Raw genomic sequence first — 13,728 nt, forward strand, 5'->3', positions numbered from 1 at the left:
TATAAAACTAGAGACTTGAGTTTTAGTCAGCCTTTGGAAAAATTCAGAAATGGCAATCAAAATGCAGATTTCTGGCAGTTCTGGTGTGTAATAGCAATATGTAAAAACTAAAGAGAAACTGAGAAATGGCATCAAATATATGTGTCTCATTTTCAGTTGTCTTAAATGAGGAAAATTCTGGTATCCCTTATGCATTTTATTTTAGAAGATTTACAACACTACAGGCTATGATCTCAAAAAGAAGTTCATACAAATGAAAAGAATGGCGCGTTGCTGTACCAGATACACAGTGCGGTCCTGTAATACCAGTAGGTGAGCCCTGAAAGCTTGGGGAGTTTGGCTGCAATAAGCCTCCCAAAAGTTGAACCGAATGACAAAGCTGAGCTAGTAATGTTGCAGGATACTTGATACTTCCTGCAGCTTGCTGAACAGGATGGAGATGTGCTGTTTATATGCTGTAAAACACTAATTCAGCAATATTTTTCTGGGAGGAAGGTGTAGGAAGACCAGATTATTCTACAAAATTGTCATGATTAAGTTTCAGCTAAGTCAATGACACCAGGAAACACAGTCATTGCTGCTTTTCTCCGATGAACTTCATAGGCAGACATTATTTACTTTCTGTTTTAACCTGAGGTCAAACACATAGCACATTTCCAGAAAAATTCTGGTCAGAATATATTCCATTCACAAATGTCAATATATGGTAGCTCCTCAAAGAGATCACCTGTATCAGCATCAAAACACTGCTTATGTTTGTGCATATTAAGGCTATATAAAGCAAGAAAGGAGGAACTTCATAGAGAATTACAAATTTGTCAGACTACATTGATCAATGAAAAGAACAGAGTTAATGAAAAAATGGTGCTTCTTAATTGTGGCAAGATTTTATGTAAATGCAGTTACTTTTCCTCACATATAAAAATATAGAAGCATGCTGATCAAAAGGAGGGTTAGGGAGTAGAACACATGAAGGAAGGTGACTGTGTGACAGGGAGGTGTGCATCAAAGTAGGGGTAGGAGGCTCAAGTTCAAAACACATGCTCTCATCCTGTCTGCAGACAGGTCAGAAGCAAGCAATAAACTAATTTTTTTTCCAAGCATCTCAATTATGACTATGTAAACAAAACCACCACCAACAACCACAAAACCAAACCTTGAAAATAATGCATAAAGTTCTGTTAATAATAGTTTCTTTTCCTCACCATTTGATGCACAGAGAACCCACATGTGGAGGGTTTTTCATCCATTTATTCCTAAATCAAAACCATAACCAGACCAATAATCACAGCAAGCATGAAAATCAACTGACAGTTCAGGCTCTCCCAGAGAATTCTCAAGCCCAACCTTTAACACCTACCTACGTAACCAGCACTTATAACAAAAGATTCTCATAATATCGGCAAGCCCCAAAGTCTGGCAAAACCAGACTCTTCAATTTTATTGCCTGAAGCACTGAACATAACTCCAGTCCTAAACATCATTTTCATTGCAGCAAGAGAGTGGATCAGTACAAGCTTTGGTAAATTGTAATGTCAGGTGTAGCCTGTTTTGCAACACTTACAGCATACACGATCTGGAAAACATGAGAGCTGTTCAGGGAGCTGCACAGAATTAAACCATTATCCCCAACAATTATCCCATATATTTAAATTTTAATTTCTGAATGATGCTTCCTAACTTCACCCCAACTCCTAATTTTATATGCATACATATAATGCATATATTTTGATACATGAGTATCAAAAAGAATTTAAATGATAATTCCATGAACAACCTATTCCTTCAAGCTTTAAAGACTCTTGCTTTAAACATGGATCTTGAAAATATTCTTTTTCCATCCTAACCTTCAACTCAGTCTTATCCCTAACCTTCACTATGCCCATTGCTGAAAAAAAGGCATTTGCCACTGATAGAAGTAAGCTGCTTTGTATTCCCCAGTAATAACTCAGTCTCCTGAAGCATAACCTTAATGAAGACTGTATATAGACCTGGCAGAAAGATAGCAAACTGAAAATAAGATGCTAGACCTTGATGATACCAGATCATTTTGTATCTCTAGATCAAATAAACTATGTTGTCTATGAATTATAGTCCTCACTTCAACCTCTCCTACTGTTGACAGCAGCCTTCCTAACACTTCAGATCTATAAAAAAATTGATTGTAAACTGGAGTCTTGACACTTTCCTAATCTTAATCTGAAAGACAGTAAATCATTACTGAAAAAGAACAAATAGCATCAGTTTCTAGCATCACTTTTTTTTTTTCCCTGACTCTAAAAACCATCCAGAGACTAACAGTAAATTGGACTCTGGATAGTAAATCTTACATCAACTCCATCCAGAAGACCAGACACCTCAGGGTCATAAAACATTCCCTGGACCATTTTATTTACCAGATTCCATCTAAAAATTCTCAAACATTAATCCTAAATTCTTAATCCTCCCAACTGTAATTCTTGCATTATTAATAACTATGGGATCAATTACAGCCAATGGCTTCTCTTCATGTGAGCTGAGTCTTATTAATTTTTATTTCTGGAAACACTGTAGATGCTGCATAAAGTATGTTCTTTGCACTTAGTCATCCTCTTCCAAAGTCCTAGTCTTAACCTGTTTCAAATCCTAACAACACCCTCCTAGAGTAAGTATTCCTACACACACTGAAAGAAGATAAGCTTTATAACAGTATCTGCCCAATTCTCATCTTTGTAGCACGTGCAGAGTCCAGTGCTAATCTACACATAGCAACCTATTGTTATAATGTAAGATGGTCTCAGTCTCTGCTTTCCATTGGTACTGTTTCTGTGCTTCCCTGCAGGAGACGCTGTAAAACTGAATATTACTCAGGGATACAGACAACATCATAGTAAAAAACCCTAACCTCTCATGTGGCAGAAGCCTTGTTCAGATCTAGATAATGAATTCGCACTGTAAAACAAAATATGGACTCTTAGTTTTTTTCTCCACCTGATGTAAATAATATTTCCTGTGAGGAAGAAAACCATGAAAGCTTTGGCTGCCAACTATGTTAGTACGAAGATTGCTGACAAGATTTAGCATTTGAGTGAAATGAATTTACCTACTGATCCTTTATGCTTCTAAGACATAAACCCTCTCTTTTATGCTAGACTTCTTCCCAGCCTACAGGAGACTAATGCGCTGGTTTCTGTCAGTTGGTATAAAGCACTGGCTTCTATTAGTGCCTACCTACTTCCTATATTCTTCCTTCCCATAGATTCAAAATGGAAGAGGAAATTGTGACAATTTAGAATGCAAATATCAGCATTAAAGTAATTTCCATATAGTAGTTTAGGAAGGGCACAAGTTTCTACAGGAAACCACAATACAACACATCAGAGTCTATTAATTCCTCCCTGCTATTTATCTTTGGCAGTCTTACTTATTGCATTACGCAGCGTTTATGAGCATTTTTGAGCTACAATTCTCAAACCCCAACACTATAACTAGAATACTAACTATAACTTGAATTAACTAGCACATAAGGTTTGCTCCCCATAGTTAATGGCAGCATTAGTCAATGATTTCTGCCACTTAACTTTGGGGGAACCTGTAGAATGGTATTATGACTCTTAGCTAAAACCTTTGGTCTAAACCCAGTTGTCATACCCAATTCCTAAGCAGTTGTCTTCTAGTTCTTGCAGGACTAATACAGCTCAAGGCACAGGTTTCTATCAAAATAATTACTATTTCCAGGGGTCAGCAGGAACAATCTGCCTTCTTAAGACTTGAAAACCCTCAATCCACCCCTGTGCCAAATCTCCCTTTTCTTATTATTAACAATATCCCATGTTCTGTCAACCAAGTTCTGGAAGAAAGATTCTAGTAATTCATTTCTGAGGTATCATACCTGAAGTGAAAAGCAGCATGGGTTATTGTCTTGCTTTGATTTTATCTTTGAAGAACATTGGAGATAAGCTTCTACAAATTTATTCTCATCTTCATGATGCTGAGGAACAGGATGCAAGTCTGATGGTTGATATTTTTAACTCAGTTTTAACCATATAATTAAAAAATGGGATAAACCCCTGCATCAAAAAACATGTAAGTTCCTACCAACTACAGCCCCCTTCTAATTCAGCAGACTTTCAAACAGCAGATGTCATTTAACCCCTTGAATCCCTAACTCTAACCTTAATACTGACTTAATTCCTTACACAGGCTAGAAGTTTTAAACTCTCATATTTGTGTTTCTGGTAGAAACTCCCATTAGTGCACATTCAACTTAAAACTGTAAGAATTTTTTCACCAGACACTGTACAAATTCAACCTTCAATATACACACAGCAAAAAATATGCATACAATTTCTGACCACATCCCAGACCTGCTTTTGAATCTGTGTAGGTTGCACAGTGCAGCTGCCACTCCAGTTTTGGTTATGCCATTCTCAATACATTTTCCATAGGAAAAAAACCAGTAGCGCTAATATTTATGTAGCCTCGTGGTACCTGAGATAATGAGTACTGAACTATGCTGTTTTGTATTTAACTTCTTTTACTATCCTTTTTCCTCCCTAATTCTTGGGAATCTGAAAGAAAAATCCAATGGGCGCACTCATTCCCTAGCACAAAGAGGTTTGCTGAGGGCCAGAGAAAGCCTTGGCTTCATTCTTCAAAACCTTGGATAATGGAACTGGGGGAATTCAATGAAGCTGTAAGCTATTATTCATATTAGCAAAAGGTATATTACTCTTCTTGAAGAGAATCATGGTAAATAACGCTTCTATTATTTTGTGTATATGCATGTGTTTGTATATTTCTCTCCCTTTAAAACTACAAAAAGGAGCTGATTGGTACTTCACCTAGCAGAGATCATTCCACTGATCTCCATTGGTGAGACAACTTTTTTTACAAGGGTTTGCTTCTCTGAAGCAGTATAAACTCACCTTTCTTCCTAATAATAATCATGTAACAGGAAACTCTCAGCAAACATACATTTGCATCAGAAATGAGACAATGATATAATACCCACCTACCTAAACCAAAAGAATTAAAGCAACAGAGAAGGCAGTGGGTGATGACTTTTAAGGCAGACATTTATTTTGCAATATTCTTTTATATGTTGTGAATAGAATTGGAGAGGGCATCAACATATGTGCGATATTAAAAAAAAAAAAAAGTCAATATCCCTGAGATACAGGTAAACCAACAATAAAAGCATACTCTTCTTTACAGTGCATTGTTTTTTCCCAATGAAATAACCCCTTTATATAGAGAGAGAAGTCTATCACTTTTGGTGATGTCAAGGAGTATGTTAGAAAAACACAGTGTGATTGCAAGAGAGCCAAAGAACACTGTATTTACAGTTTTGTTTCATTATGGTGCCTATAGCCTGAAGAATGTGAGAGAGCTGCTGCTGTGAATTTCTTGTGACCTACAGTGGTCCAAGGAAACATATTCTCTTCTCCATAGTTCCTAGCCCCTCCCCCTCTCTGCCCCAAAATACAACAATGACCCATCTGTGCACATACAAGAGAGCAATTCCTAATATTTAAACATGGATTAATCTGCCAACGTTGATGTATCAGGGACAGAACATAATGAATGTCACAGTGCTTAGTCTTTCTTTTCAGTAAAACTGTCTTGAAGAGTAATGAGGAACAAAAAAGCCGACAGAAAGAACAAACCACTGTGGATCACACATGATTTAATAAATAACATCATTCACTTCCTGTCTGTTTCTCTCTGAAAATATTATTTCACATTTTAGCCCTCTTTCAGATTCAAGAAAGAAAATATTTCTCCTGAAATTACATCTAGGAAACTTTCTAACAAAAATCTTTAATTTTATGGCATTCACAAAGCTTATCTATGCTCTGAATCATTATCTATTCTTTGACATATTTTCATGGCTGCAATTATTTCACTCTGCACTTCATTAGAACACCATCATTACAATTTAGAAGATTATGAACAATAACTAGGAAAATAAGCTAAATGTAAATCAATTAAATATAGATCAATATTTCCTAAATAAATAATTTGATGGGTGGCAAAATGTGGCCCTTAACCTAAATGGCATGTAACTTTTCTCTTGTAACTGCTGAATCTGATTGCAACTTATTACATGTCTACATGGCTTGGCATGCTGGCATGCAAAAATAACTGAGCTAGCTCTAAATTAAAGTGGTCCTGGTACCAGAATTCATATAGAATTGTACATATTTTTATGTTAATATAAGTATGGTACCTCTCCCGAATTAATACTTAGCATTTTTTTCCTCTTTGTTCTGCTTTGGATTGATGCAGAACCATGAAAATCAGTAGTAGTTTCCACTGACAGTTTGGGAGATGAACCACATCCCCTAAACTTAAATAACCGTAAAGGTACTGTGTGAAATTACTATTCTCTGCACTGTGAGAATACTTGTTCTTTTTCACCACTATCTGAAATTCGTCCATTTCTTCTTCTGGGCAGAGCCAGACTTTTTTCCTTTTTACTAAGGAAGAGTTTAGCTGTATTCATTCAGGTAAACAGAAAGGCTCAAAACAGAGAAGCAATGTGTGATAAGAGGCTGGAAGAAGCAAGAATGCTGGTGACAAAGATGTATAAGCATGAAGAGGAAACTTAAAACTTTATAGAGTATGAGATTTTCCCGTGACAAAGTATTGAGTAAAAATAATAAATTGCCATTGGGTCTACCTACTGATACTGTAAGGAAGGAGGCTGAAACAGCAAGTTTATCTGGTCTGTTCTATAAAGTATCTAGTAAATGGCTGAGAACTACACAGACCAGCAGAGCAACAATAATTGTACTGACTTTCAGGGACCTGAGTTAGGGTGTAAGACAGACAACTGTAAGACAGGCTGAAATATTCCATGAGCAGCTGGGAGTAGCCTCACGATCAGTGGGGAGATGGTTAAGTGGTACAGACGGTGCCGTTGGGTTAGATGGTTGATGATCTTAAAGGTCTTTGCCAATATGTAAGTTGTGTTACAGAAAGGTTGGATACATACAGCATTCTGGTGCTCCACAGCTGTACTGAGGGTAAGTAACTGAAGTGCCAGAATAACCTTGAGTATCTCTTCACTGAATGGCACCCCATGCACAGCACTTAAGGGAGCTCATATGGAACCGTGCTATGTACCTCTGTTCCCTCAGATGCAAACCTAATGACGATACCAACTGTTTCAGGAAACCAAGAACAGAAAGAGCTACTATTAATGGAGTGCAGCAAAATGTAAGATATTTTATGAAAGTTAATAAATTTCGGAAGCATAATTTGATGCATAAAATAAACATGTATTTTATTGATAAACCATTTATGTATTAATTGCTGTAAGGCATTAAAGATCTTAGTGATGGCCGATTTTTAAAATAAATTATATACATTTCCGCTAAAACGTGACCGTGATTTTCTCTCATTTTCCAAAGAAGCCGGGGCAGAACCTGACCTCAGCCGAGGGTTTCGGCTGGACCTGCTGCACAAGTAGGCTGTGCCAGAGGTTTCAGCCTGCGGGCCGGTCCCTGTTACCGCTGGCTGCACAGGTGGGACCGGACGGGAGCGCGAGCGGGAGCGGGAGGTTCCCCGTGAGGAGCGGACCCCTGGCCCGCCGGGCTGCACCACGTCGTGAGGCGGGGAAGGGCAATGTTCGGTGGCGGGCTTTTCCTTCACCACCCCGCTCCCTCCTTTCTTACAGACGCCTCAGAGCGAAGCCCCCGGAGGTCCCCCAAGGGTGTGTGAGAACAAGCTGTGCCAGGGAGGAGTGTGAAGAGGAACGGGCCGCCGGGGCCGGACCTGCCACCGCACCAACGCTAGCCGGCTGTTTCGGGGAGTCCCGAGGGCCACCCCGCAGGCGCTTCACCTCAGCGCCCCGGCTCCTCTCACGCGCACCGCTCTCCTCAATCTTGCCCTGCCTCGCTCTCTCCCCTGCCGGCGTCCCCCTCCCCCGCCTGTCCCCAGTGTCGCCCCCCGCCCGTCCCCCACGCGTCCCCGCTCCGCGCCCCCGCCCTCGCTCCGCGGGGCGCCGCGGCCGCTTCTGCGCATGCTCGGGGCGAGGGGGCCCGCGCGGCGCGGGGTGAGCGGGCGGGGGGCGGCGGTGACCCGGGGACGGGACACCCCAGCCCCGTCCCCGGCTCCTCCCGCCGCGCCTTCTGCGTACCCCGAGCGCCTTCGGCAGGGCCGCTCTCCGCTGCCGCGGGGGCCGGCGGTGCCCGCGGAGCGGCCGGTGTGCCGCCGCCGAGGCGGAGGGCGGTGCTGTGGGCGGCCGGGGGAGCCCCGCGATTGGCCTCCGCCCGGCGGCTGGCGTGTCAGTCGGGCTCCAGGGGTGGCCCTGGGAGCCGCTCGCCCAGCCCTCTGACGGGATGAAGCCTTTAGGGGGATGCGGAGCTCTTTGCATTTTGATTAAAGCCCCTCATCTCCCCTCAGTGTGAAGGCAGGGCACCGGGGAGGACGGGTCGGAGTGGCCTGTGCAAGGCCGGGCAGAGCGGGAGCGGGGCGAGAGAAAACCTTCTCTCGGTTTATCACGTATGGCTCTATAGGAGAAATCATCTCTGGGAATATAGTGGAAAGGACGGAGCTGGTATAAACTGAAGGCGCCCGTGTTTAATTCACACTTGTGGGTGCCCAGCATGGAGATGCAGAGATGGTCCACGAAGTGGAAAACGAGAAGGTGGCCCTGGGACTCGGCTGTAACCGTGCTCATCACCTTCGCTTTCCTTCTCCAGGCTGCAGAGGTCAGAGGAGGTAAGAAAGCAAAGGGTAGCCGGGAGTCCGGTGGCCTCTCTCCCCTCCTCGGGGAAAGGAGCCAGGACACGGCTGAGGCCGCGTTTCAGAGGAAACCTGTCAGAGCGACTCCCGGTGCTGGGGAGGCGAGAGCGCTCTCGGAGCCGGCTCCGGGCGCGGAGAGCCGCGGGGAGCCCCCGGCAGCGCGGGCTGGGACGTCCCTCCCAGGTACCGCGGAGGGACGGCTCTCGGTCAGCCTTAAACTTTGGATGTGTTTTTAATGAGCTAAAGGAGATGCACTGGCCGGGTGGGAAAATGAAAGAAATACTTGTTGAACTTACCCTCTTCCAGCACTGGACTCTTGTTTTGTGGACTGTGCGTCCAACTTTGTTTTGTTGAACTGCTGAAGTTCACCAGGTTGTGACTGAAATTGACCGGCAAGTATCTGCCTTCTCCTCGGAGGGGAAAGGGAAAGTTGGGGGCGGAGGCTCTCTGCTCTGATTTTCTCCTTTTTCCTCTCTTTTATTTTTTCCTATTGCAACGGGTTTTAGTGGTCAAAAAGTTTTCCAGGGCGCGAGCGGAGGAGAAAATGCACTTGCAGGGGCCCTTTGCCAGCCGCTGCGGAGGGCAGGTCCCGGGGCAGCGGCGCCCCGCAGGTGGTGCGAGCGGTGCCGGGCCCGGAGATGCCCGGGGGGGCTCGGGGGGCTCAGCCGCAGGATCGCTGGGCTCCCCGCGGGCGGCGGCAGCGCCGGGGCGCCGTCCCCAGCCTCCTCCCAAGTCTGCAGCCTCCCCGGGGTACGCGTGGTCCCTTAGGTGTCCGTGGACCTGGTGGGCAGGGTGCGGCCCGCGGGGGACTTGCAGGGGGAACAAGAGCCAGGCAGCAGCGCAGCAGCCTCAGCAGAAAGGAATCGCCGCCCCCTCCCCCGCAGCGCCCCTCGCGTTCTGCGCACTTCTCCCGTCCGCACCGCTTTCCCTGCGCTCCCCGCACCGCCGCCAGCCCAGCTGGCTTTTCTGGGCTGAGCTCGCTGCTCGCCGAGCTGCAGTGCGGAGTCTCCGGTGGCGGGAGAGTTCTCATCTACTGGGGGTGAAAACGCTGCCTCTTCCTCCCTTCCTTCCTCCCTCCCACCGGAGCCCGCAGGCGCATCTGGAGGCCAGTCTGGCTGGGACTGAGGTTTTTATTTTTTTGTGGGTCTGACATCAATGAAGGGGCTTAACTTTCCGAAATGAAAGGTTTAATTTTTTATGTATTTATTATTTTAACGAAGTATTTCTCGATTTGAATCCAGAATCAACAGGCGTCCTAAAGGGAGCAGGGAAAGGTGATCGGTTTCCATTCAAGCCTTAATACCTGGGCACAACCTTGACGGTGTCAGATCAATCAGGGCTCCTGCCCCCTGCTGGCCCCGTTTCTGACAGGGACTGGAGGGGTCAGATTTCATCCCTCTTGCAATTCCAGGGACTCGCTGGAGTTACACCAGGGTGAATTAACCTCGCAGAGCTTCAAGGATTCGGCTACTCGTTACTAAGTGGAAACTAAATTTCTTCAAGAAGAAAACAATCCTTCAAGGCATGATCTATTCTTATGCCACTTTTCACAGTAGAACTGACTAAATTAAGTAGGGTTTATGTAGACCTTCTTTACATAATGAGTTGGATCCAAATGACAGGTTGAAAGAAAATCTAAACCCAAACAACCACAGGAAAAATCAACAGAATTTACACTGAAATCAACAGAACTGATACTTACTGGACCGTATTCAGCAACACTAGGTAGACTAATTTGGTAGTGGTAACTTTATTCAAAACTAAAAGGCTGTATTGATAGTCTTCTAGTCTTCTGAATAAAGGACATTTCAGAAATATAGAACTACAGGGTTCTTATTCTTTGTAGAAGCATTCAGAAAATAGATTAGTTCTTGACCTTTTCTGAGATACAGTATGCTATTTGCTTAGGAACTACAGGGAGCTGTGTGTTCAGGGCTTGATCTGTTATTGAAGTCAGTAAGAGTTTTTCCATTGACTACAGAGAGACTAGAAGTTGACCTAATTTCTCTAACAGAGTACAAGAGACTTATTTCTGAATCATCTGTTATGCATTCTAATCTTATTTAAAGTAGTTAAAAGATAACATAGGACATAATGATTCCTACTTGAAAATTGGAGAGGGAAAATACCAGGGAATAAAATAAAATAGCGTGAATGGCAAGTAAACAAAATGACTAAATGAAAATGCTGGATAAAATATAAATGCTGGGAAACATATAAGTTGCTCTTTTAAACTCTTTTAAATCTTCTGTTCTTCAATTTTCTTTTCATAAACTATCACTATGAAAAGAAAATTACATGGTATATTCATATAAAGTGTTAATCTTTCCAGTGACTTTTTAAAGACAACAGAAACCATTCCATGTAGACAAACCTCAACACATTCCTAAAATTCTTGACTTTTTTTAAAGTTTCTTTATTTAACAAAAACACCCAAAACATAGAGAAGTATGAGGTGTCTGTCATACCTGTAAGAAATGGTGTGCAAAGAAGTGTTTGAGCTCTCAAGTTATTCTTTAGACAGAAAAAGTTACAGAAGTGAGAATCAACTGCATGGGAAAAGCAGTGACTCATACTTGGTCAGCTCAGTACCCACTAGCTCTTAAGTAGCTCTTTTCAGAAAATGTTTTTGCTTTATGACTTGGCTAAAGTAAACAAAATTCAGTATTTTTAAAGACATCCTTTGATTTCCTTTCTCCTTCCTCACCTTTAATACTAAAGCTGTTGGTAATGTGTTTGGAATGAATAAACTCATTTAGTCAAAATGGCATGGCTTCAACACTATAAATTTTTGTAAGGGCTTGACATCAATGCACTATTGTGATGCTGATTTAAATTTCATGGGCAAGAAATGAAAAATCAGCCTTTTTATTATTTATAAGCTTTTTCAAGCAAATGGAAATCTAGCTCTTAATCTGAGTGAAAAAAGGGTTTGAGAAGCCTTACTGAAAATGAGGCTATGAACCTATATATAGAAAACTTTGGTCCTTCTGTGTAAGCGATGAGCAGATTTGTTTCTAAAATAAATAGATACTTCTTGCTGTCATCTTAGGAAATAGAAAGGTTCCTTGTGCTTCCCACACACAGGCTTGGACAGCAGTGGGAGTTCTAGGTGCAGAAGGAATGCAGAACTGGGCCAATTAGTGATGGCAAAATGAGAGTTTTCTTTGTAGATGCCCACTTAACACTGCTACTTATTTGTATTTGCTTAGTAGGGAAGATATGGATCTGTTTGTTGAATGAAAGCCCTTGAATGTATCCAGCTAGTCTAAACCTGTACAAAATGTGTTTTAAACTAGAAAAGTAGGAATTTCTTTTAAGCACAATTTATGATGTAAAGTACTTTTGATTTTAACTGATCAATTAACTTTTAATATTTAAAAATAATATAACATTATAAGCATTCCTTTGTTTTTCAGTGAAATTGTCTTGTGTTATAATTTGCATCTGTGTTTCTCAGATTGTTATTCCCAAAGTTGGCAAAAATTAATAATCAAAGGGTGATTTCACTAGATGCAGCTAGTGATTCTAGCTGAAGTTTTTCTGAGTCCCAGGGATCAGCAGGTGAAACGGTCCAATCTTCCTCGAATAATGCAAGAGACACCTGCATGTATACATCTGTTTTTCTATGTAATTTTGATTTCCTAATTGTTTCTAGGGTAAAATAATTATTTCAACTTCAGCAGAAGACATCAGAGACAGAAAAAATGACTGGTATGTGTTGCTAATTCTCTAGAGTGTGTATCTTTGCACTGAATTTAGAAGGAGACCTCACATGGATACAAGAAAGGAACTTTTCAGGCTGCAGGAAACTGTGTCTCTTTCCTACTTCTGCAGAAAAAAAAATATCTCAGCTTCAGTTTTGTGTATATCTTAACAAATTTAACTGTATATAGATGCACAAATACTCTGTGGGATTGGCTTGAAATAATCTCTTCCCTAGTACCTGTAATAGAAATGACAATAGGAAAAAAAAATCTTTGATATAAAAACTTTCCTGGTCTTATCTTTTGTTCTGATTGCTAAAAAACCCCCATGAAAAACAACCCACCCCCAAAGCTGCCAATTGTTTGTAAAATTGGTGTCTGCAGCAGATATAAAAGGAAAAAAGTTGTCATTTTTACAACTGTCATGCCCAAAGTTACTTGATGTCCCCCAAAGAGAACCCTTAATTCTGAGACAGTTTCAGCATTCTAAAGGAGCCATGACATTACTGCTGAGGTTATACCTAAAACACACTGGAGCAATTATGTCTTTCCCGGATTTGTTTTGTACAGTGGTGAACAGTAGGGTTTCCATCTGCCAGCAAGATTAAGAAGTTGCTTTTCTTTTCTCTGTAGAGCGTTCTGCTTCTTTTCAGAAGAAATCCTCCTAGCATTGGGTAATTTATCATTGTTCTGAGTATTTGTTGATAATAGGAGGGAATAAATTAAGCAGAGCTTGGGAGAAATCTCTAATGTTCTAAGAATGTGAAGTCTCATGCAGTGATAGAGATTTGCTCTCTGGATGGACACAATAGAGAACAGTGGCTTAGAAGGAATTAGGTTAACACACATGCCTGTTGCAAGGGCTTATAACTGTTCTACTCAGTATTAAATACCAAGTTTACAGACTGTAAATGTAAGGATTAATTGTTGACCCGGTTATTACAATAGTAGTAGAATCTGGCAGAACTTAAATTCTTTTTAGCACATTACCACACATAAGGGACTGTAAAAACCTTTGTGAATTTCAGGTCTGGGACTTCACTGCAAGTCCAAGTGTTAATGTACACAGTGTGTGAAATAGAAGGTATTTGCCAGAGCTCATATTATAGAAGCAGTGTTTGCTGCAAACCAAATTGAAAGATGTATTATAAAAGATTAATAAAAAAACAACTTAGATTCTGATCCTGCCATAAATAATGTCAGTGACAGCTAAGCTTTGTCTATGATAGAAATTAAATTAGTAGTAAATCAAATTATGGTCACATTTTTAAAGTATGCTAAGTGCTAC

The 13,728-nt window shown here is 41.7% G+C and overlaps 1 protein-coding gene across 1 annotated transcript in view; it reads left to right on the forward strand.

The window, feature by feature from the left end:
• The first annotated feature begins 8,367 nt into the window (after window positions 1-8,367).
• Window positions 8,368-13,728, forward strand: part of COL11A1 (collagen type XI alpha 1 chain) — a 134,026-nt gene continuing 128,665 nt past the window's right edge. Inside the window, exon 1 of the mRNA XM_058843143.1 lies at window positions 8,368-8,709. Coding sequence (XP_058699126.1) covers window positions 8,595-8,709 — 115 coding nt within the window. The 5' untranslated portion in view covers window positions 8,368-8,594. The remainder of the gene's footprint in view (window positions 8,710-13,728) is intronic.

This window comes from Poecile atricapillus, chromosome 7, assembly GCF_030490865.1.
Source record: "Poecile atricapillus isolate bPoeAtr1 chromosome 7, bPoeAtr1.hap1, whole genome shotgun sequence".
In the NCBI taxonomy this organism is placed as follows: Eukaryota; Metazoa; Chordata; class Aves; order Passeriformes; family Paridae; genus Poecile; species Poecile atricapillus.